The sequence below is a fragment of the Plectropomus leopardus genome, chromosome 23, assembly GCF_008729295.1.
Source record: "Plectropomus leopardus isolate mb chromosome 23, YSFRI_Pleo_2.0, whole genome shotgun sequence".
Taxonomy (NCBI): domain Eukaryota; kingdom Metazoa; phylum Chordata; class Actinopteri; order Perciformes; family Serranidae; genus Plectropomus; species Plectropomus leopardus.
The window spans coordinates 12,820,438-12,845,578 of record NC_056485.1 but is presented as its reverse complement, the minus strand read 5'-3'; the positions used below and the strand labels follow the sequence as shown (position 1 = coordinate 12,845,578).

General features: G+C 37.8%; 3 protein-coding genes across 7 annotated transcripts; 1 reads left to right on the top strand and 2 right to left on the bottom strand.

The window, feature by feature from the left end:
• Positions 1 to 1,671: 1,671 nt before the first annotated feature.
• LOC121961898 (eukaryotic translation initiation factor 5A-1) lies at positions 1,672 to 13,120 on the top strand. 2 transcript variants are annotated; one of them, XM_042511997.1, is made up of 6 exons: positions 1,672 to 2,034; positions 5,121 to 5,290; positions 6,109 to 6,213; positions 8,216 to 8,347; positions 9,485 to 9,557; positions 12,303 to 13,120. In XM_042511997.1, exons 2-5 carry the CDS (start codon positions 5,123 to 5,125, stop codon positions 9,545 to 9,547), a joined length of 468 nt encoding a protein of 155 aa, XP_042367931.1. In that variant the 5' UTR covers positions 1,672 to 2,034; positions 5,121 to 5,122; the 3' UTR covers positions 9,548 to 9,557; positions 12,303 to 13,120. The 2 variants fall into 2 exon arrangements, with proteins under 2 accessions (XP_042367931.1, XP_042367930.1); XM_042511996.1 differs by having other exon boundaries at positions 1,673 to 2,034; positions 5,118 to 5,290.
• An 811-nt stretch (positions 13,121 to 13,931) lies between these two features.
• gps2 (G protein pathway suppressor 2) lies at positions 13,932 to 19,560 on the bottom strand. 4 transcript variants are annotated; one of them, XM_042511991.1, is made up of 11 exons: positions 19,395 to 19,560; positions 18,312 to 18,429; positions 17,546 to 17,655; positions 17,300 to 17,412; positions 17,131 to 17,231; positions 16,939 to 17,018; positions 16,511 to 16,682; positions 16,189 to 16,272; positions 15,940 to 16,016; positions 14,819 to 14,914; positions 13,932 to 14,372 (listed from the first exon to the last, which is right to left on the bottom strand). In XM_042511991.1, exons 2-11 carry the CDS (start codon positions 18,403 to 18,405, stop codon positions 14,280 to 14,282), a joined length of 1,020 nt encoding a protein of 339 aa, XP_042367925.1. In that variant the 5' UTR covers positions 18,406 to 18,429; positions 19,395 to 19,560; the 3' UTR covers positions 13,932 to 14,279. The 4 variants fall into 4 exon arrangements, with proteins under 4 accessions (XP_042367925.1, XP_042367927.1, XP_042367928.1 ...); XM_042511993.1 differs by having other exon boundaries at positions 17,131 to 17,225; XM_042511994.1 differs by having other exon boundaries at positions 17,131 to 17,210; positions 19,395 to 19,559.
• Positions 19,561 to 20,830: 1,270 nt separating this feature from the next.
• LOC121962303 (gamma-aminobutyric acid receptor-associated protein) lies at positions 20,831 to 24,409 on the bottom strand. The gene is made up of 4 exons (XM_042512538.1): positions 24,187 to 24,409; positions 22,582 to 22,660; positions 22,362 to 22,480; positions 20,831 to 21,820 (listed from the first exon to the last, which is right to left on the bottom strand). The coding sequence occupies exons 1-4, from the start codon at positions 24,274 to 24,276 to the stop codon at positions 21,740 to 21,742; spliced, it is 369 nt and encodes a 122-aa protein (XP_042368472.1). The 5' UTR covers positions 24,277 to 24,409; the 3' UTR covers positions 20,831 to 21,739.
• Positions 24,410 to 25,141: the final 732 nt, after the last annotated feature.

Genomic DNA, 25,141 nt, shown 5'->3' with positions numbered 1-25,141 from the left:
TAAGAGTGTGCAATTATGTCAGTTGAAGGACAGAAGAATTTGTTTTTCACGTTTTAGTCATTGGCATGAAAGGCTAAATTAACCCACCAATAATGGAATTATGCTTTCGTTTTTAAACCTAGCACATCTTTTAGAAAATGAAACGTGTGACAGAAATGTATAAATGTATATAACATAAACCAAACAAAATACAATTATATTAAAATAAATGAATGAAAATTCACACACAATCATAAGAAACTTTCCCATAACATAGGTCCAATGAGAATCTGATGTCCACCTCATTGTGAAAGCTCCCAGTTATCCTTTTCACATTCAACATTATGTTATATAACATCACACTCCACATTAGGGCATGACTAACATGATTTTTATCATCTGGATTGTTCTCATTGCAGCCATATTACTAGCAGTGTATATTTCAACATATATATAACTGCTGCACAGAAATGCCAAAAATACAGTGGCTATCCTAGACTCTGGGGGGCCAGGCAAAGCCCCCCCATGCCCTAACAAAAAGGCATTCAGTAAATTCCATGAAAACAATGCATTTGATCAGTTGGCTTAATCACTTTTTCAAAAATATTGAATAATATCATATGCACACATCTCCGTATATGAACATCCAGCTTTAATACAGACACTAGAGGGAGCCCCACTTAAGAGGATTTTAGGGCAGTTGTTTTTTTGGTGAGGCCCCAAACATGTCTGTTTGCCTCCCCTTAGGGTGGACCCCTACAATGAAATGTAAATTAAGGTAATTTTACAGTGTCCTCATTACATTATTTGTCCAAAAGAGAGTACTGACAAGTTTATTTTTCCAACTGAATTGTATCTTGTGATGCTTATTAATAACGTTTTTCTTTGTTTGTGTAATGTGTTAATCGATAGAACTATTTTTAACCCTCAAATGTCAATATTGGTAATAACCTTCAAAAGTCCATTATCGGTCAGGCGCTATTCTACATTCCGAGTATAATGCAAGCATTGTATTGCAGTTAAATTGGATCATACATGCTGAAAAACAGTGTAACTTATACATTCTAGAATACATTGCAGATGTATTGCAGTTACAATGTACATGATAAAATACAATGTTACTTATACATTCTAGAATACACCATGGCATTTGTTTTGCTGTTATATTGTATCAAACACACTGGAATACAGTGTAACATTCTAGAGTACGTCATATTTGCACTTACATTGTAGCCTATCATACACACTGAAATACAGTGTAACCTCCACGTTCTAGAATACATTGTAGTCATTGTTTTGCAGTTGCAGTGTATCATGCATGCTGGAATACAGTGTAACTTTTACATTCTAGAATACATTGCTGACATTTTACATTGTATCACGCTGGAATACAATGGAACACCTACATTTTAGAATGGAATGTTGCAAACTACTGACTTTGCATGCTTACATCACGTGACAACTGCTATCTCCATGACAACTGCGCTCACTCCATCCTCTGATGAAAACCGTGACATGCAGTTGAAAGGACTTGAAAAAGCTAGTAAATGGACCTTGTTTTCTTTTTCTCATGGCGTCATAATGTTATGATAGCATTGTAATAACGTGTAATTACTAATGAGGGGATTTTATTGTGACAGTTCTCACGGGAAGTGGTGTGTTGGGATTATTTTTCTGCGCTGGCAGTGGTGAGGAGCTGGATGAGGGAGAGACAGAGAAGGTGGAGTGTAGGCTACAGACAGCACAGACATAGCGGGGTCCAGGGCTCTGATTCTTCTCGGCCCGGTGGCTGACTTTAACGGTCCGTGTACCTCTCTACGAGGTAACCTGGATCACAAAGCAGGGTCAGAAGAAAGGAGAGCGCAGGAAACAGGAATGAAAGAGGAATAAAAGAGACAGCTAAAGAGAAAAAAAGGAGCGACGTCGCAAGCGAGTCACCGAGGAGACAGACCCCCGGTCAGACGAGCACGGAAACACGGAGGCAAAGAGGAGGAGGAGGAATTAAAGGGAAGAAAGGCTGATAAATATCAAGAGAGAAGAGCTATTATCGCTAGGGTAAGTTCCTTATCAAAACATCCAATAGACGGGGCGTGTTTGCGCCTGAGCAGACGAGTTATCCTATGCACATGTCTGTCTGAAGCCGACATATTCCCTTTGAACGCCCCCATGAAGTAAAAGCTCTTGTTATTGCTAGCACATTTAGCTAACTTATCACATCCTAACGGGTGCTTCAGTCTCACTTCGTTAGCTTAAATGGCAAAATATGCGCATATTTAATTGTTTTAACTTTGCGAAAACATTAAGAGTTGGCTAAAAAATGTCATTTTATAGACTTTTAATGCTTTCACACACACTCCACCGGCTCTAAACTCAACACACTGCATGATTTAAATGGCTCAAGCCGTAGCCATCACGAGTATTAGCTTAGTCATTACTGTACACTAGCGGGCCAGAATTCAATCAATTTCCATATCTGTGGGCGTGTTAGCGGACAGACGGGGTTTAAATAGTCACGGTCGTTTATATGGAGCTCTGCACTAATATAGTGTTGTTTGAGTGCTTTTAAGGTTGCAATTTTGCTGGGTGAATGTCTTTATGAGAAGGGCCTCGGCCTGAGTGCATTCAGTCAGTGCGCATGGATGCGGGGACACCGACCGCTGCACGTTACCGACGGCGGGCAGTGGCACGCTCTGCACGCACTAGGCCGCAGTCAGTCTCCTCTTTTCAACACTGCGGACATCAAACATGCAACAAATAGTCACTTACAGATACGTTTCTTAAGTGTTTTGTGTTTTTTTTGTACGTTCGGTTTACAGCATGCATTGTGGTTAAATCAGTCCGAGGACCCCTGCTTGAATTTTGATTTATGGGTCAAGAGGGCGGATTAGCGGCTTTGGTTTAATGTTTCACCCGGTCAACAGCCACTCTAACGCTAATTAAGCAGCAAAGCATAACTTCTCATTTATAGATGTTTTTAGGAACATGCTGATGTATTTTAATGTTGTGAGTTAGTTTCTTGGTGAAAAAAATCTAGTATATAACTTAGAGTATTTGGAATATATTTTAAGTATACCAAAGTTATTTCAAGTATATTTGTACTTTTTGGGCCTAATTTAAACCCTTTGAGACATGACGAGAATTGTATTTAAACAGGTTAAAAGCAATTAGCAATTTAAGAAGAACTGGCCCAAAAAACAAAACAAAACAAAAAAAAGAAAAAAAAATAGGAAAATTACCTGAATATTAGAAGGGAAAAAAATAAAGAAAAATAATGGAAAAAACAACAAAACAAGGAAATTACAAAAAAAAAGGTGCTATTTTTTTTTTCAACATTTCCCGCAGCTTCTTTGAAAATGTTTTTCTAAATCTATTCTATGCAATTTGTTAAAGAGTTCTTTCCAAGTTGCATATTGCCCTTTTTTTCAGAAGAAAGTGCACCCATTTGCTCAGATTTCAAAGGTTTAAATACTTGTGAAGGTGTCTGAGTACAGCACAAGAAAAGTGACGTTGATCCAGGCTTTAAAGGGTTAAGTATATTAACTGTATACTTTTTGTATTAAGTTTAATTTGAATGTACTAAAAATAAGCTTACTAATTCTGCAATACTTATGTGTTTTTTTTTCAGTATAAAGTATACTTTATTTTAAATGTATTGTAAATTGCATTACTTTTAAAAAATACACTAAATTGCAAATAGTAATAGTGGTATTTTAGTGCACTTATGGAAAGTAGACATATTTTCAAGTCCTTGAATACTGGTATGCTTTATTAAAGTTTACTCAGGGAGGGTCAAGGAAAAAGTATTTGTAGCTCAAAAACAAACCCTCAAGTCACACTACTCTGATAAATAAAGTACAGTCCCTTAATGACTCATAGATTGCCACTTACATTGACAGTTAAACTTGCAGCAAAAATGAAACTCCAGTTCTAACTTTAAATTTGTTTTAATTTATTGTGTGATTATTTTTTTCAGTAGGACTGGGCTCGGTGTGGCTAACAGGTGCCATGTTTCTTCTGCTTTATTTAGCTCAGCATTGAATGAAATGTTCTGCTGAGATACTGACAGATATTCACTGAGTAGCTCTGAATGCTTGTCTCACTTCATGGTCTAACTCACTGGTTCTCACGCTGGGGTCCGGGACTGTTTAATTTAAAATTTCAAAATCCAAAATCTGAAATTTTATCAAATGGTTTTCCATGACCTAATGTGTATTAATTTAAGGATCCTTTATCAAAAAAAGGTTGAAAACCACTGGTCTAACTTGTACAGGTAAGATATAAATGCAAGTATAGATCAAGAGCGTGGTCCATTATAAAGCTGAGTCGGACCTGAAAGCAAATAATAATATCAGCACAAGTGAACACAAGTTGAAAGTGTAAGAAGATAATATGAAATATTATGTTTATGACATTATTTTCAGTGTGGCTGTGCAATCAGTCTAAATATATAAAGCAGAGTGTATCCAAACCTGTCAAGTACCAAAAGGTGGTATTGAATGTCAGCCTCGAACTCTTAATAAATCATCACATACATCATCATAACTGCTTTTTTTGTCTGTATGTCTGATTTACCTTTATGTATAAATGCTACCATTTTCGGAAAAGAAAAAAGTTAACACTACAAAACAATGAAGATGGTTTTAAATGCCTTGTCTTATTTGTAGTTTGTTTACTTTAATCAGATATTTACTCATTTAAATCATGTTTTTGTGAATTTGATGCAGTATTTTCTTTGGGCAAATTCTTTTATGATTGTTTGTTTTGAGAAAACATGTAATTTTTTAGTTTTGGAACCTTTTGTTTGATGAGAAAAGAGTTTTGTAGAAAATAACATGTTTATATCTCAGATTCACACTAGTACTGACAACTTAGGCTTAGTAAAAGCATGAAGTACTCATCTCACACATAAAAGTGCGTCACTTGCACCCCTGGCCTTCACCTGCAAAATGTCACTCATATTAACACGTCCCGACCAAGAAGAGACTCATAATGATCACAGAGACACAAAATAACCAAAAAAGACACAAAATTACCTTAAAAAGACACAAAACGACTACAAAGAGGCACAAAACAACCACATAAAGACACAAAATCAACAGCGACTGTAATGTCTGCGTCCCGTGTGTTGACCTCCACAGCAGGCATGGCAGATGCAGAGCTGGACTTCCAGACAGGTGATGCCGGGGCATCCGCCACCTACCCCATGCAGTGCTCAGCCCTGCGCAAAAATGGCTTTGTTGTCCTGAAAGGCCGACCCTGCAAGATCGTCGAGATGTCCACCTCCAAGACTGGCAAGCACGGCCACGCTAAGGTCAGTGAATCCTGAAGTGCGGGGACGCAAGGGACGCTGATGTACGAGGACATAAATTGCCATAATGAGCAACTTGACAAGAGATGTTGTGCAAACTACAAAAAAAATAGTGAAAAGTGACAAGAAAATAAAATGAAAATTAATTTGGACAATTATAACATATTAATTAAAAAAACAAGGCCAGAAAACTGTATAATAAAAACTCTTTATATCACAGAAAAAAGGGAAAATGTTATGATTCTAAAATGTATTAGAAACCATTTTAGCACTCTCTCCAGCTCATTTTTTTTTGTATTTTTTTCTAAACTTTCACTTTTTTTCAAATTTTCAGGTAGTTTTCTAGTATCTTTTTTATAATTTTTGGGCCACTTGTTGTTAAGTTGCTCGTCCCTCTCTTTACGTGTTTTTGAAAGAAATCGAGCCCAATTGCTTGGGTTTCAAAGGGTTAATCTATGACTAGAATGCAAAGTTGTTGTTTTTTTTTTTCCAATGTAGACTGACTTTAATAAAATGCAGTGCAGTTTTGATATAATTCTCACTGCAGGCTCACAGTCACAGTCATTAATATTAATGCGCGTTAATGGACACTCGGCCTGAACGAGAACAATAATGTGCTCCTGCTGGGTTACAGTTCAAACTGTAAAAGTATGTATATACATATATATATATATATATTATAAATGATGTTTCAGTGTGTTGCTCTCATAGCCAAATGCTCTTTTTAAAGGACGGTGAGTTACTGAAGCACCTGCTTTACTCATTAGATAATGAATATGTTATAGTGATCGATGCTTTCTGCGTGTTTTGTGCTCGTGCAGGTCCACCTGGTTGGTATTGACATCTTCTCTGGTAAGAAGTATGAAGACATCTGTCCCTCAACCCACAACATGGACGTCCCCAACATCAAGAGAATGGATTACCAGGTGAGACAGCTGAGACGGTAGCTTGTTTGTAGTGTATTGTTAAAATACAGTATAACCTGCCGTGTACTTGTACTGAGAACAAATGTTTTACTTGTTATCTAAAATCTTGGTGGCAGAAAACTAGGGCTGCCTCTTTTAGTCAGTAATAAATTGTGAGTTGATGAGTGATTTTGTGATGGTGCGCCTGAGGGGAATGAGTTGTGTGAATAGTCATGTCTCAGATATCACATTAATATCCACAGATATGCTTTAATAAGCACAAGACTTACAGAGATAATTCTGCATGGCCGCTGGGGGACAGTTAACAGTCGGATGATTATTTGAAAAAGCCTCATGATTATTAGTCAACTAAGAATTTCTTAGAAAGAGAACTAGTAAATGTCACAGGAAAATACTTGAAATGTTATGAAATTTTACTGTGTAAATCGATAGAGTGTCTTAGGGATGATGTTTTTCAGGAGGCCAGCCTGGAAGCTAATGTTGCCCTGGTTCCCTCATCAAAAAGCCTGTGAGATTTTTCCATTGGATTTTGGATAACTGTAGAAAATTAGCTCTGTGGCAAACAAACGTTCTGTAGTCTTATTTAGCCACTTGTTTTTAAGACACGTGCACCAACAAGGATTAACTTTGACGAGGTTTAACTTTTACAGTGACTGCCTCTTTGAGATGGATAGAGCAAAGAAACAAAACAAATCTAGAGACACACTCAGCCCACTTGACTTTTATAATGATGATGAGTTTTTTGTCAAGATACCAGTTCACCAAGGAAACTGTTTTGGAGCTGAACAGGAAGATTGGACCAACTGTCAAACATGGCAGTGACAGACAGGAATGCTGCTGTCTTTATGGATGAAACTCAGTTTAAATTCTGTTTGAATAAGTAATAATAAAAATAATGACTTTATTAATTTAGCACCTTTAAAATCAGAGTTTAAAAAGTGCTTTGACAAACAAAGCAAAGCAGAAGTGAGATACGTAGGCAGCAGAAATAATGCAATATAAAATAATGAATAAAAGAAACTATAAAAGTAGTCAAACCACAAATAAAACGAAATAAAACAGATAAAACAGAAATGAAAAGGTTAAGATAAAAAACTTTGTTCAGCTACACAGTGATTCATTTTCAGCGGTGCAGAGCTCTGCTTAATTTGAACCTATAATTTAAACTTAGTTTTACTTAACTCTGATTAGAGCTGATTTCAGAATAAATTATTCCTTATTTGGTGCATCCCAGACATAAAAGCTGTTCACAAAAAGAGTTCACGAGTGAGGTGTTTACTGATGCATTTTATGTCGTAGGACAATACGTGAAAGTCTCTTAAGCTTGTGTTACCCACGGACCTTATTTCTGCATCTAACAAAAAAAACATTGATCAAATACTTCTATATATAAACTCAAATAATGGCCTATAGCTTTGATTTTTTTCATTTACAGTTAACCTCTGAAATCAAACTTCCACTATCAAGCCATAAAGTCAGTAAAACAACAAAATCAGACACCAACTCAGAAACTCAAAAATGGACACAGATTACCATATTAAAGGCTAAAAAAGGTGAACAATCACATCTAATGTAACGCAGCGCCGTCAACACAAATCAAATAAATTAAACTACACGAATCAATGAATCTATGATTGGATCACTGCTGCCGCTTGCAGAAAACCACGGCTTGTGCGCCACATAAATATTTAATATGCGGCAGGTCAAGCAAACGTACACATACCAATAGTGTCTCTGCGGTCGTCTGAGCAAACAGATCTTTTCTCTTTGCAGGAGACAAACAAAGAAAAACGCACCTGCACAGCTGATAATGATCCTCACCGCTGCCCTCTCTAGTGCTACATAACGTAGATAATTCTAAAATCACAACAAAAAAATGAAAAGAAAGTATTTAATTTACAGCTTAACATGGATGACACTCTATGAATCACATGTGCATACTTAAGAGAATAATGTCTAAATAAATCCACTTACTCTTTTCGGTTGTTTTCCCCTCTTCCAGCTGATTGGGATCCAGGATGGCTACCTGTCCCTGCTCCAGGACAGCGGGGAGGTGAGAGAGGACCTGAAGATTCCCGAGGGAGACCTCGGCAAAGAGATAGAGAGCAAGCATGAAGCCGGAGAGGAGATCCTGGTCAGTGCTGTCCGCTCGCCTCACACTCTTTTCTACATTATCTGTCTGTTCTGAGGCCATGTGTCGCTTTCATGGTGCCGGGAAGAGCATCGCGAGTTCTTATGAACACAGCGCTATCAATAATAAAACATTAAGAATCTTAATGCTGCAGCAAAATGATTTCAAGATCTGGATTTAAACGATTACTGGGCATGTCAGACATGAAAACAAGTGTCTTAGTTCATCATTTAGCTTTATTGATGCCCTCATTAGCATAACTAATGTGCTTGATTAGGAACACAACAAACTTTTTTTTTTAATTAATGATTTAATTGTGGATTTCTGTCCAAAAAAAGAGCTTATCCCCTTGAAACTTGAGAGCAAATTGGTTGATTTCTATCAAAAAACATGGGAGATGGCCCAAAACATAGTAAAGAAATGATACCTGAAAATAAGCACACAAAAAAGAGTAAAAAACAAAAAAGAAAATGACCTAAGAGAAGGTTTTAAGTACTTAATTTGTTTTTCCGGTAACATATTAAATATAACATTTTTATATTTATAAAACGTTTCTCCTGTTCTTTGGATAATTTTCAAATAATTCTTCCCTCTTTTTTAAAAAAAATCTTTTTTTATGTAATTTTCTTGTCCCCTTTTACGTCTTGCCAAGCTGGTCTTTTTTCTCCGTGTTTTTCAAAGAAGTGAAACCAATTTGCTTCGTTTTTGTAAATGTGTGTTTTTGTGAAAGGCCTTTAAATGCAGGACAAGAAAACGGATGTCGATCCAGGTTTCAAAGGGTTAAGGTGACATTGTCAAAGTGTTTGTCCTGTCTGACCCACAGTGCAAAGCCGACAACATTAAATATGAAACACCATTTTCTGTAGATTGTCTAATCAATTAAATGACTAAAGGTTTACAGGCCGTTACAGTAAATCAGCTCAATCCTGTTGTCTATGTGCAAAAATTCAACATCAGGCAGCACATTTTCTCAGCTGAAACCACGTTGATGCGCATAATCTGGGATTAAAATAAGGGTGTCAAATTACCTGGAGTGCCTCTGGGCAGGTGCTTCTTCTTTTCAACGTTTAAAAGTGATCAAGTGACGAAAGCAGGAAAAATTCAAACATCTTAAAAATCTTCATCTGTTCGCTCTTTCAGATCACTGTTCTAAATGCAATGGATGAAGAAGCTGCAATTGGCATCAAAGCCTTGGGTAAATAAGCCACTGCAGGTAAATACACAGCTACAGCTGTCATCGACATGCAGCTGCCCTCTCACCCCCCAACTACCGCCTGACCCCAGCCTGCCTGAAGACGAGTGCGTGTGTGTGTGTGTGTGATATGTGTGCGCGTTTGGGTGTTACACAAGCCACAAGCATGTGCCATGCAAGTGCAAGTGTGTGTAATGTCATGTACATGTACAGTTTACTGTTCATCTTTGGACCAAGGGGAAGGCAACTCCAGTCAACGAGATGCGAGGCCGAGATTTGATGTTTAGATTTAACCTTGGGGCAGTAGGCGACTTGGTAATCATTAAAAGGTGAGCCTGACCTCCACACCACCGCGTTTCATGTCCAGCTCATCTAATGATTCAGTGTTAATTCACTGGAGTTGTGTAAATTCAGTAATTTTCTGTGCCCAGAGTTCAGATTTGAGTGGGTACGTTAACTGGAACGATGCTCTTTTCTCTGCGTCATCGTGACACTTTACATTACAGCGTTTAATAATCGCCGTCAGGAACATATGATGAGACATATGATGGTTTTAAACTGCCCGTGGGAAGAATCTGTCCATTTTTGAGTAAAACCAACATTTCCGCGGCGTCCTTTTCTCACTTTACAACCATGCTAAATTACTTTCTCCAACTCATATTTCTCTGACTGTTCACTCAGGCTGTAGTGCTATAGGGAATGCAGAGAGTTGATTGGCCAAGTAGCATCAAGTGGGATAACACATGCAATTGGTCTGAGTTGCTAAACCAGTGCTAAAAAACCTTGTTTCCACCCAAGCAGTCCGGTTCAGTTCAGTTATTTTTGCATTTTCACTGTCAAAAGTTGCAGAACGATAGCAACAGAGCCACTCCATTCTGTTATTTTGTTTTCATTACCCCCAGGTTATCCAGCACACTGATCCAAACCTAAAAAAGTGGAACGAGGAACACTGCAGCCTGGTGATTGGTTAAAATAGTGAGATAAAGGAGTGAGATACAGTAGCATTTTTTGACAAGGCAGCATAAACTGACGGGAACACCTGTCAAAATAGAAATGCTTCGTCAACATTGAACAGCTCTCAGTCATTATCGGTAATAGTCGGATATGATGGCGTCAGGGTGTGGACTCAGGGCGGAGAGAGATGGTAGGTTAACAAGGGGGACACATTTTTGCTAACAAGGGGGCGGCGTCCCCCCTCAAATCGCCTACTGTCTTTGGTATATATATAAAAAAAGACTATAATTTTAAAATGTTATTTACAATCATATATATCCATTATTCTGGGTATATCCATGTTTTTTTCCATTTTATTGCTTTTATCACTTTTTTTGTATATATTTGTTTAAACTGGACATAATAATGAAACTAAAAGATTTCTAATTGATGAAATGTAACTAATTGGATGAGTGTATTAAAGCCTGTAAGAAGCGATGGTAAGTGAGGATTTGCCTACCCCTTCATGTACTTTTGTCTCATGTTAACACTATTACAAGCATGTGTATCGTTTTTACATAGCACTACCGAATATAAATGAAGGCTTATGTTTCTTATTGTATTTTTGAGCTACATTGTATTTTTTTTTTCTCTCTCTGTGGGTTGCACCTTATTTTACAGCCTGATCTAGCCAGTCGCTTCCTGTAAGAAACAGCTCGTAGCATTGTTGTAATCGTGGGGTCAAACTGTTTCATGCACTTTCTTTCGCGCACTTTTCTCACCTGCAAACCGTGGGCTGTAGAATAAAGTGTCCGCAAAAAAAAAAAAATGTTAAAACTGTTGGTTGTGCAATGTTTCCTCCGCAGAGGCGAGTTAAAACACTGTCTCATGGCTTTATTTTCTTTTCTTAAAGTGATGGTTCAGATTTTTTAAAAGTGGGGTCGTGTGAGGTATTTATCCAGAGACAGTTTATGACGTTCAGTGGGGCGGACAGGAGTTCAACATGGAAGCTAAGACATGTACTGCTGTGGAGGAGTCAGCCCAAAAAAACAAACAAAAAACATATTTTAGACTTCAAAAAATTAATACGAGTTAAGTGTACACTATAATGAATATATTTTCACCACTTTACCCTACTGTCAGACAGTGAAAACAATGCCGTTATATCACTCACTTTAAGACCAGACTCCATTAAGAAAAAAAAGTTATTTAACCCTTTGACACCAACATCACTTTTCTTGTGCTGCTGTCAGACGCCTTTTGTTTTTATTGTTTTTATTGTTGACTACAGGAGCTGCTGGTCTACTGCTGCCTCAAACATTTCTCTTCTTTGTGTTATTGTGTGATTTTGGCCTTTAAAAAAAATTGTTTGGATTCACTAAAGTCACAATATAACACAAACCTACTAATCGAGGCAGCGGTAGACCAGCAGCTCCTGTGTTCAGAGAGGTAAAATTACTGTTTTTGTTAATGCCTCCTGTTGGCTTTGATGAGAGCATATTTGGGGAACTGAAGCTGTCTGACTGAAAGCTAAAGCAGTGAAAATACTCACAATATAAGGTACACTTGAACTGATATTGATCTTTTTAGGTGGCTAAAATTTGTTGCAATAGATTGCTTAGTTTCCATGTCGAACTCCAGCCTGCTTCTCCAAATTGGAGGCATGCCGGCTGTCATTTACTGTTTGTGCTACACTGACTTTGGATAAGTAACTCACGCAACCCAATTAAAAAAAATAAAAAATTAGGATTGAACTATCCCTTTACACACCTTCCTTCTCTGACTTTTCTTTCCTCTTTCTTCTCATTCCTCCCTTTTGTAATTCTGTTTCAGGGGCAATCGAGATGCACTGGACCTGTGGGAAAAGGAGGGGATATTGCCTCGTCAATGCTATTCTCCCTCTTTTTTTCTTTCTTTTCGTCTTTGTTTTTCATACTCTCTCTCCCTCACTCTGTTTTCTGACCCTCCTTCGGGTCCAATTAGAACTTTAATAAATAATTGGAAACGGTAAACAAACATTCTCTATGTACATGCACACATAACGAAACCACATCTGAGTCTGGAACAGATGTAAATAGATAAAAAAAAAAAGTCGGACGGTCTCTCACTAATGATTGAGTAGGTCTACAAATATTCAGTAGCTGCCTGCCATCAGGGAAAAGGAAGGTGGTGATAATGTCACGTGTTTTTTTATATGTTCCCCTGTTTTATGAAGGGCTTCAACTCTACATCTGCATTGTTCTGTTGCTTGTTCAGTGTGTGTGCCATACGGGATTGAATACTAGGGTTTTCTGTGTGGCACTTTTATTTTTGGAGATCTGAACAAGCCCCTCCTGCTGGTTACTTTATCACCTGTTCATTAAAAAAGGTTACCAACATGGCACACCAAGGTTCGGTTTCTTATTGTTTCTTAACCCTGCTTCAAGAACAAATTGTCATCTCTTAAAAAAAAAGTCCATCCGCTCCGCAGCGGTCCTCAGAGACACTGATTGTGAGTGGGATGTAATTTGGCGTACTGCTGAACTTTGAGCGATGATTCAGGAGGCAGATAAGTTTGGTATCCTTACTTTGTGTTCATACAGCAAATCCAAACTGTGCAGAATGTCTCCATGGCCAAAAAAAATAAAAAAATAAAGATGACACAAACTGTTGGACGTTTGCTTATCGTTTTATTTAGCAACATGAAAGCTTTAAAACAGCATCAGATTTGATTGATTCTGTGTGAGAGGACTGTGCAGAAACACTGACAGTCCTCCTTAATTTTATCAGAAAACCGATCATCTCGGCTTCGTTTGTGGTAACCGACGCTAATTGAAGTCAGCAGCACAGCGTTGAATTCAAAGTAGTGTTCTTCAGTGTGCATGTGACTGCAGCGGAAACATGTTGAATTAATCACCATACGCTAAATTGAACTAAGTGTTGTGAAGTTCATTTCTGTTCTTTAGGGTTCCCACATTGTCATGGACAAAATTTCAAAACTTTTCTATGACTTTTCAAGGACCCAAAATACTTGTTTTCTTGCCCAGCATTTTGCAAACATGTAAGTCTGAAACTCTAATTTTGTAGTTTTCTATGAAAAAGATTTAAAAGAAAAAAAAAGTCACCAAAGATTAAAAAAAAAAAGAATAGAAATCATCAAAACTTTTTAAGGAAACATGACATCCAAACCTGTTTCCTTGTAAAAACAAACAAAAAAAAAAAAAACAGAAAAAAGTTTTCTATGAAAACGTATGAAAGTAAGTTACTTATAAAAGGGGGAAAAGAAGAAAAAATGTTGAAAAACAATATTTTAAAGAAAAAAAGTGTTTCCAAAACTAATGGTGATTTTTACTGGTTCCATGACTTTTCCAGGTTTTCCATGACCGTGGGAACCCTGATTCTTGTTTTTTGTCACTGAAGAGACACTGACCGATCCACTGATTTTTGAATTATGAATATTAGTATACAAAGAATAAGCTCTGGTTCATGTTGTCCTGCTTTATACAAGATATTAACATTTGAGTGCACATGAGCACCTTCAGAACGGCTTTACAGTGTAGGCAAAATAATCTATTTTACAAATTAACATTTGAAGTTATGTAAAAAAAAAAAAAATGAAAGAGGGATGTTTACAGAAGCACAGAAGCATGAGGACTGCTGATAGAAGTACAAAGAAAGTACTGTACAGGAAGTAAAAACACAAATCACATGGCATAATCCAACCAAATTCTTCTTATTTTTTTTGCTAAGAAGCTGATTCATTACTCGTCCGAAAGGTTCTCCAGAATCTTTTGAGTGAAGCTGTGACGTGGCGGTGACGGTGGCTGTGAGTTACTTGCCGTGGTGGTAGAACCTTTGCCCGCTCTGGCTGTGGGGGAGGAAGCCGTGACGAGGAGCACCCTGGGGAGAGCTCTGGAACGGGGCCTGGAGACGGGAACGTGGAACAACATGAAGAAATGACTCACTTTTTAACAGAAATGTAAAGTACATCATGAACAGAAACACATGATGATTGGATAGAAAGGCTGATATCAAATAGAAATAATTGGAACCAAGTAGTTTCTTCTCCTGCTCAAATGGAAAGGATAAAAGTCAACCAGATTTACTTTCATTTGGCATTTTGCCTCAATATATTAATGCTTTTCAGGTCTCTTTGATGCCTGCTGCTTACGGTCCGTCGCCCCAGCCTCACCTGAGCGCTGTAGGGGTACACGCTTATAAACATCTCGAACACAGAAAGTAAAAAATATAACAGGCAGAGAGCGGAGACTGCAGAGTTTGATGAGTCTAAACATTTTTCTTTTTAAAAGGAAAATCTTGCATAGTATGCATTTAATAAAAAGAGCGGCATGCATGTTTTGGGGATTCACCTTTGCAGTGGGAATCTGGACCGCCATCGATGGTGTGGGCAGCAGTCCTGGAGCAGAAGTATGCATAGCTGGTGGATGCATAGGCCTCAGAGCACCCTGTGAGAACATCAATGAGGCCGAATAAAAACTACTATCAGATAAGGAAGGGATTTTCTACACTTGATGACTTGGTTTACATATTTGAAAAGGAGTGAGAAGAAGTACAAACTTATCTAATCTGACCCCTTCACCATGAGTCACTGTTGTTAATTAACCCTCTGAAACCTAAGAAAAATGACCTGGTTTCTTTCAAAAACATTGGCAGAAGGCAATGAGCAATTTAAGCAGAAATGACCCAGAAATTTGCCCAAAATTAGAAAATTACAAGATTACCTGAAAATCTGTACAAAAAGGGATTTAAAAAAAAAAAAAAAGAAAAGGAAAAATGACCTTAAAAAAAAGTGCTAAATAATTATTTTAAATATATCATTCTGTATAATTATATATTTTTTATATTTTCCCCTAGCTTTTTTAAAAATAATTTTGCAAATCTACTTTTTTTTCCCAATTTGTCTTACATTTTTTGCCAAATGGTCAATGTTTTCAAAACAAAGAAAAAAAACAAAACTTGCACAGATTTAAATACTTATAGTGTTGTCAATCCAGATTTCAAAGGGTTAACCGGCTTCGTTATTGTTTTAAACCTATACTCTAATTAATTATCCTTGCCTACATATAATATTTATTAAATTTTAATTTACATATAAAATTACAACGTCATTACTGATTTCCATGTTCTGTCTGATACTTACCAATAAGAAATACAGTAGATTATCATTTGTACATATTCAGTGTTTTAAATCACAATTTCTAAAAAAAAAAAAAAACAACCAATTCCCAGTTTATGAAAGGTTAGAAATGAAGCTCTTACAATTAGTTCTTGGTATTTTCTCTGTCCTTAATAACAATTTTCCAAGAGGAATGCCCATAATAAACAATAACTACCATCAAGGCGTTAATTAAAAAGGATAGGATGAAGCTTAAGCTTACTAAACCAACCCTTTTTACTGATCATATCCTCCTGAGTTACTCATTTCCTACTAACGTCTGTATCAGTAGACTGTAAATATTTCATTTCTTACTGCATCAGTGAAGCCTGATTGTTGGTTGGCGTGTTCCAGCTGCTTCTGGAGCGGTATTCCTGCTCCTGGAATGTATCCTGCACGAGACACAGAGGTTACCATTTGTAATCAATTATTTACATCAAAAACATAGCAAATATTCAAGTTATTTTTTGTGTATTATTTGGGCTGCATGACTGTTATAAATATGCATAAAAAAGTCTAAAGCAGCAGTGGGAACACAAGGAGGATGATGACAGAGGAGCTGACCAGGCTGGGAGGTGAAGTGACTGTGGACGGGGTATCCGGGCTGCTGGTGGGGGAGGTACTGCATGGCCTGAAATGCAGACGCACCTGTGGGAGAACAAAAGCAACTTTGTCTCTGAAATGGTTCAAATTACTGATCTGAGCATGCCACAACAAGTACAGAGAACAATGTCAGTCTGAGTCAAAGAAACGAGAAATTCATAGATGCAAAATCTAAAGAGAAACACTTAAAGAGGTGTTTTTATGGAAACTGAGTTCAATGTGTATGTTTTCTTATCTTAGAGATGTGTGATTTCTGCTACTTAAACAGACACGTGTCCTTTACCTCTGATCTGAGAGCTGCTGGCGAAGCTGACAGGTACTGATGGTCCGGGGGCGTAGGTGGAGGGATGCTGGGCTTGAGCCACCCCGTAGGGCTCATGGACCCCCTGGCCCCCGCTGAACTGACCGTGCTCTGCCGAGCCCGAGCTGAACCCGGGCGTCTGATAGTGACGAGCCTAAAAGAGGAGGAGGAGGAGGGTTAAAAAGTGTAACACGCAAGACTGGTAACTAAATTTACATCTCATAAAGCACAAAGATAAAAAGGTGTAAGACTGAGAAAACCAAATATAGACAGATCTCCATGAAGAAAGTGCAAATCACCAAGAATCAATACTCAAAACATATGACCTATCTAATATATGTTGAGATATTTTAGAGAAATATTTGATGAAAAGACATCAGATCTTTTGAGTGAAACACTCCTTTACTCACTGGAATCACAGCAGCTGGGAACAGCTGTTTACTACGTTCTCCAAGTAGTGCACCAGGTCGACTGTGGCTGACTGGACTGCCTGAGAGAGCCAAAGACACGGAGCACTTGACTACTAATAATAACGTCAAAAAGACTAATTTCCTAATAGCCTAAGTGAGGTTAGACATATTAATACTTGAAAACGGCCTGACCTTGAATGTTGAGGAGGTGCTGTCCTGCGTGCATGGGCAGGCTGGGTTGATAGCTGGCTGATGTCAATGTTGTGATATCGCTAGAAAGGACAAAACTGCAACTGAATGCGAAAAATACCCCAAACTCTTATGTACTGAAGGTAATGAATAGCAGCGTCATCTTAAGTACCTCTGCTCCTTTCTGCGCCTCTTCTCCTCTTCATGAAGTACTTTCTTAAGCTGTAAGAAGAGCTGGTGCTTCTCTTCCTGGAGTACCTGAAGTTTTTCCCCCATCTTCATGACCTGAAGTTTAGATTGGGAATTATACAATCTATTTTTGCCATACATCATTTGGCCTAATGCCAGGTAAGGCAGCACAGACAAATGGACTTGGATGCACAGGTTGCAGTTTAAATGTTTGTTTTTTTTCCCAAACCTGTTCTTTGGTTTCCTCCAAAGACATCCTCTCCTCTATTTCTTTTGTCCTCTTCCTCTCCTCCTCCTCTTTCATCTTCTGCTCCATCATTTTGTCCACCTCTTCTTCCTCTAAAAGATTATATTCATGTTTGTCAGTGATGGAAACACATTCAAATCCCTCACTTACAACAATACTCATCGAAGTATGAGAATATATTCATTCTACAGAGCCTTCGCATTCACAGTAAACTGTTGATACATGTGTAAGCAGACACTTTATATGATACTCCAACTATCCTAATCTAATGTAATCACATGCAATACATGGCCTTTGGTTACGGAGCTTGTTGTGTTACATTTTTAATACGTTTTGTTGATTTTAGTTTCTTTATACTTAAAGGGTTAGTGTATTTGTCCACATGTGGAGAAAATATTAAAAACATTATTGCAAATTATGGCACTATACTAAGGTGGGTTTCCATCAATTTCAATTATAATTTATCGGTATATCATCTAAGATTGTTTCAAGTCAACAGAGAGCTGCGTATTTGGGCAAAAAGCAAACAGAATTCAGAGTCCTTATTGCATAAGGAAAATAGACTAAATTTCAAATGGTAACTCTAGATACACAATCACACTATTTAACGATAGAACATAATATTTGCAGTCACAAATACAATACTTCTACCTCTTCAGTGTTGACAGTGTACACTCAAAAAGTTTTGTTTAAAAACACACACACACACACACACACACACACACACACACACACAGTGAGGGCTCACCTTGTCTCTTGCGCTCCCTCTCCCTCATGATGTGTTTGTGGAGGGCTCTGGCCATCGCGTTGGACAGCTTGGGTCTCTCCAGTAGGGCGGGCATGGTGACAGGCAGTGGAGGGGCCAGCTGATGGAAATACAATGTTCAGTTAAACAGTCACGAAAGGTCACCAGATATACCGTGGGTACATGTAAAGCTGTCTATTATCTAAGCCAGGGGTACTCAATTTGCATTGCTTAAGGGCCACTTCTGCAAAATGACAGGAGGCCAGGGACCAGTCGTAGCAGCCCCCTAGATGTGTTGAGGATTTCAGGTTATTTCTAGGATTTTAGCACATTTCTAAGTTTTTAGGACTCGGCCAGAATTTTACGGCGTTATTAGGTTTTTCAGAAGTTTTCAGGATTTTTGGACATTTCCAAGATTGTATGTCATTACTCTGATTTTAGGGAAATGTGTGGGTTTTTAGGATTTTGCTAGGGTTTTAGCACATTTCTCGGATTTTAAGAAATTTCCAGGATTTTTGGCATATAGGATTTAGTCTTAATTACGCTTCTAGGATTTTAGGAATTGGGAATTTTGATGGCTTAGCTAGGACCTCTGTCAGGGGATCCTCCTCGTTTTATGCATTCTTGTACCTTTTATATTCTACAAGTACAAAATCAATTCCCAGGGTTAATCACTTTTTTGGAACTTAAAATTGGTTGGGGGCCAGCTTTTGGGGGCTAGATTTTGCCGCGGGCCATAAACTGAGTATAACAGGTCTCACTTCAATTGAGATACCACAAGTGTAACGACTACAGGCCTAGCTGCTATTCGGCTAACAGCTACGTTAGCATTGCTAGCTATAGCTTTTGATAACTCACAGTATATTTACGTATAAAATGCATTAATGGCCGTGGTATGGTGTGCGACGATGATATATTGAACTTAAACATGCAAACCAGTGGCCACATCTTTTTATTTCCAACATGTTCAAGAGCAAATGTTAGCTGGAGTTAGCTAGCAGATTAGCACTTATTTTATGGTATAGCCATGAGAGCGTTAACAGTTACTTTACTGTGGCGAAGCGACAAAATACAAAATAAACTTACTTTTGTTGCTTTGTGGGTCGTTTAATAAGAACCTAACCGTCTTGCGGTTGTCAATTTGAGGCCACTCGACTCTGTCTGGAGCAGTTGATAAGGTAAAATCAAAAACCCAAAATATAAACAGACGGAACGGTTTTCAGCCCGGTCGATAATGTAGCACTTCCAGTGCCAAAGAAGCGGAAATCCCACCCCCCGCCCCCTCGAATTGCATTTTGGGAACTGTAGTTTCTCCTGTATTATAGCGGCGATCTCAACTTCCAAACACCCCTGCGGTTACACTGTGTATAGACACACTGTAAGAAGCTTTTCAGCTTTTTACTTCATTTTTAAAATGTCAGCCAATTAACTTAATTTGACAAAGTGGTCCATTTTTTATTAAATGACGTGTATAGGCTACTTATCTTATCTTATCAAGTCAATTAGTTTAAATTTAAGTCCAATTCTGGGTCTAATGATTTTGGATACAAAGACTACTCATAATGTGTCTTGTTGAGTCTGCCAGTCATACACAGTCAAACGCAATTAAATAAAGTTAACAACAGTAGGAGTGGCTTTGCAGAAAGGTACACACTATCTGAGCAGCTACAGTAGTTTAAATGATATGATAAGGCAACCCATGCAAATGCAAAAAGAAAGGCTCAACTAAGTCACATATTTAGGGTGTCTTATATACATCTGTGTATATGTTTGTTGTATTCGTTCTATCAAGAGTCTAGGTTTTGTTTTAAAACTGGGGGGTTTGGAGGTCCTTCCCTGGTAAATTTTGAGTGTCAAACACTATGTTTTATGCATCAATTTGTGCCCTACCTGAATCAATTTATGGTGGAAGTGGCTTAAATAATTATAAAAATACAAGCCCTCTGCTACTTTCAGGATTTTATTGTGATGGGGTGGGGGTAAATGTAAATATTGAAGGGGACATGTCCCCTGTGCTCCTGCTGAAATCTATGCCTTTTGGTCCTCTGAAGGGGTCTGCAAACTTAACTATGAACAGAGCCATTTTGGGTCCCCAAAACCTGCTTGGAGCAACAAACATTTTTGAGCCCTATGATAAAGTGACACAATTCATTAAATTATTCTGTCAACATTACTAATATGTCTTATTGAGAATTAATTAATATGTTTTACCACAGGGTGGCTACTTTGCAGTGTGCTATTTCTGATTATTTGGGTGCCTAAACTTTACAGCATTTGAAGCAAAAGAAAGAAAAAATCTGTCCACAAACTGAAATGTTCTGTTTTTCTGCAGGAATTATTATTATTATCATTATTATTTTTAAATTTGGAATCCATAGCTAGCCTAGCCAGTGAGACTCAAGAGTCCCATAATCCCTACCTTTGGTCTACCTGGTCAGTTTCCGGTCCGTACCACAGCTTTTTCTAAAATAACCCTCTACCAAATATGACCTAAGACATTCAATAAAGACAAGAAACATCAATAGCTTTTCATCACATTTTATCATGTATGGTCATGAGTGGAGAGAAAGAGCCAGTAATGCAGCTGTATACAGAGTTCAAACCTTGTTTTCTTTTTTAAAAAAAGGAGACAAACTTAAAAAAAAGAGAAAATTGCACTCAGCTTTACAATACCTTTTTAGAAATTAAGCCATCTAAAATTAACAATAACAACAACAACAATAATCATAGTAGCAGTCAACGTAATAGTCTTACCACTGAAAGCGGAGGATGATTGTTTAGTCTGAATTCTATTAAACTCCTTGCTAAGGTCAGATGTGGGGCAGCCAACTAAATCCTCACTCAGACTTCAGCAGCTGGTGAATTCTTAAAAAACTACCGAGCCACTTTTTTCTAGGAAAATAACTGCTGCAAAACAGTTATCTTTTACTCTTCCAGAGACAAATAACCTGCCTTCAACTGGTAGATGCTATTCATGTCTTATGTAAAATCATAACACACATTATACTCCTACAAGCCAACAGAGTGGAAAAAACAATAAGCTATTCTTATTATCAATAAGAGTGGATTTGAACTCACGTACTACGTCTTTCTTCCGTTAACCCCGGGGTGACTATATTTACGGCCTAACACTATTCGTTACTCTCAGTTTTTCAGTAAATCAATTACTAGAAAAATAACTGGCCATGAGACCACTTAACCCGAGTCGCTACTGAAAGGAAAAGTTGGAGGCAAATACAATTCAGACTGCAGAATAATAAAGACATAAATGGATGGGAGAGGGGCGTAATGAATGGGTGGTGAAAGTGCATTTGACATATTTATTCTGGGAACTCTAGGCTGCTGAGCTGGATTTAATATTTAAATGAATGAATGGTGGGAGGTCTCGGAAAGGTGGGTAGTGGTTGGAGGGGTGGGGGGTGGTAGTGGGATCAGATTTCCCTTTGGCTGCTCCCGTACACGCTCTCATCACTGTAGGCAATGTAGAGGAAAAAGTCCTCTTCGTGATGCTCCTGACAGCGACAGAAAGAGAAAAAGATGTCAGTATGACATTAAAAATGTAAAATGTGGAGGGAATGACATTGAAGTGGGATGACCGTTCACTTTTAATATCTACATATATTAAAACAAGCTATTGATTAGGTGTAACTGCTAGAAAAGCAATTATAAGGAAATTACTTTATGAAATCTTTGTAATGGAAAGAATAACCTTTTTAATCAAGCCAGGAAACTAAAATTGAGGAAATTTGAAAGACGTGGAAAATGTATATTTCCCCGAAATGCCCGAATTTTGTTTAAATATGTTTATTGACTTCTGTATTTTTATTCATTTAACTTAAATGCTGAAAAACCAATGCTCTATGTTTGTGTTTTTTTCTTTCTACATTGCAAAAAAAAGATAAAAAGATAAAGGTGAAACAAAATAAACAAAATGTTAAAAAAAAAAAAAAAATTTAAATGCAGAAGGAAGTGCACTTTAATAAGTAGAAAAACACGGCACGATACGCTGATAGAGACCTAATCTGAGAGCAGGTCAGTGAGGTAGAAAATCACCTGGTACAACAGTCCCATGGTAGCTGAGGTGGGTGGAATGACGTTGTTTACAAAGAAGAAGAGCGCATCCTCAGCTCGCAAGTGGATTCTTTTCCGGATGAGGAAGTAAAACTGTCCCACTAATAAAAGAAGATAAAAAATATTGACAGAATTGTAGATGCTACCGCTCTGGTGTCTTTTAAATGTCGTCCAGAAACTTGACACATAATAAAATATTTACCTGTCAGGTCGGAGGGGACAAGGTATTTCTTCTTGTCCAGATCTCCTATTCTGGCTTTGGGGGCTTTCTCCACAATTACCTGAAAAAGAGCCATTGCACAACATGTCCTCAGCAGATAAATCTTTTCAATTTCCACTGAGCAAATACTGTGGGTATCAAGTGAGAAGTACTTTATTAGTGTTTCACCTTTCTAAGAAAAGGGATCTGAGAATACACAAAACTGTCAGTCAGGTGAGGACTGCAACATTTTTAAACCAGGTGTTGTGTTTCATTTTAAGTTCATCTGGAGCCCAGTATTTTTTAATTTGCCATTAGAAAGACTTGGATATATTTGTATGTTAAACAAGTCAAAGCTTGGATTTAGTACAGTAGATTAGCTAAGCACAAAAATGAAACTACTTTTTAAGTTCCTTCTCTTTATTCTAAAAATAGGACACTACCTGCTCACACAGCAGCAGCAACACGTCACTGTAGAGCTTAAATGATTAGTCCATGGACACATTAACCAGTGATTTTTACTATTAATTGGATTTCATTTCAATGATTCCAGATTCTCAAATTGGAACATCTGCTTTTTTGTCTTATATTGTAGTTAAATTATATCTTTGGATTTAACACTATTGATTTCTACAACTTAACTATCAAACATCCAAGGTTAATTTGACAAAATCCAATATCCAATTTGTGGTGGTTGGAGGATTGTGCAATTTCTGCCAGTCACTCCGGGAGACTCCAGGGAAAGTATCTACAGCTTTGAGGAGGGTCAAACCAAAAACAAACAAACAAAAAGCAAAGTCACACCCCAACCATCCCCGTCCTCTGAAAAATAAATAACAGTCCCTACATGATGTTCATTGTTGTTGCAGCAAAACATCAAGTTTCTCAAAATCTATAGCTGATATTAGCAGCTGTAAAATGAGAAGCAGTGAAACTAAATTGTAAAGACAAATAAAGCTCATCATATATGACAAAAAAGTCCAGAGAACATAAATCTGCTGTCAGTTTTGACACAATCAGACATATTAGTTTAGTTTCAGAGGCAAAATACCAATAGCTGTGGACTATACTGTCTATTTTGTATGAGCCAGGGCGACGTAAACAAGTATCCTGTTTGTTGACACATACTATTTTAAGGTGCATTGCTATTAGCGTTTCAACATACAGCCTCAAACTACACCCAGCTACCCGTTCAGACCACAATCAGCCTGTATAATCAAACTGTTTTACACCGTAATAACAAACAACAATCGTTGTAACTATTGTGGCGTTTGTTACATTGTTTTTCTCTGGATCTCTCTGATTCAGTCATATTATTGTAAAATAAACACACACGGAAGGATTAAACGAAGCTAGAACTAGCTGGCCCGCTAGGTGCGGCCGAATTTCTTTCTGGTTAACCTCTAGCTTTGTTAGCTGACTACTGTGCTGTTTACTAACGTGGTAGGCACATACAGATAAAGATACTTATATTTGGGTGTAGCTACGATTAACTCACATAATTTAAGAGATATTTTAAGTGCGTACATTGAGTGTCATTAACAAACGGCTTCACAGTACTAGCATTTACACACGGATCGCGCTGCCAGGCTAACGTTAGCTACTTACAGGTACCCTGTCCGGATACTTCTTCCTTATTTTCTCGCCTTCGGACCGCCTTTTCTCAAAAGGATGCTCTTCTTTGTACTGAAACTTCATCGTTAAAAAGAGATGACAGACAACAAGTCGGTCACTCCAAGGGTTGTACGATAACTGGGTGTTTGCTCAAGGAAACGGCTCAGATCGCTGACACACACGACAAAAACAAACGATGCTAACTAGCCTTTAGCTCAACACAGCTGTTTTCCTAGTGCGACTGCGGCGGAGGGATACAATAACAACATGACGTTGCGGAGAGTGAAGTTTGCAGGGTGGGCTTCACGCTGTCGCAGACCACGTCAGCGTTAATCTAAAACTGATAATCGTTTATTATTCAAGTGAAATTTATTTATGTGAGCTGAATCATTTTTGATGTGATTTGAAATCTACGGCGCAATTTTAAGTGGAACTATTTTATTTTGATCAACCTCTGCGCGTAAAGACGTAGGGCAGGGCAGTGAAGAGGCAGCTGTCCTTGTCATATGACCGAGGCCCAGCAGTTAGCAGCTACACAGGAGAAACTGAAAAACGTGCCATATTTAACTGCAAATTGGGCTGTATTTTGTGACCGGAGCTCTAAATCTGGGCCGAAAGATTTCAGCAGGGACCCAGAAAAATGGAGAATATTATAAATGAATGTGCATTCACTTAATTTACGAGTTAAAGGCTTACGAATTATTAAATTGGCTTGAAGTTTCGCAATTTCCCTTTTTTTTCAGGACATCATACAAATGATAGTCAGTGAGATCCAGTGGATGGAGCTTGTGGAAGAATTAAGAGTGGTGGAAGAAGTGTTAATGTCCTTTACTTAAGTAAAAGTACGAATAACGGTGAAAGTACTCTGTCACACTTAAAGGAACTACTTTGAAAATGGTACATAAGTAAAGTAAGTATAAGCAGGAAAATATACTTTAGGTACTAAAAG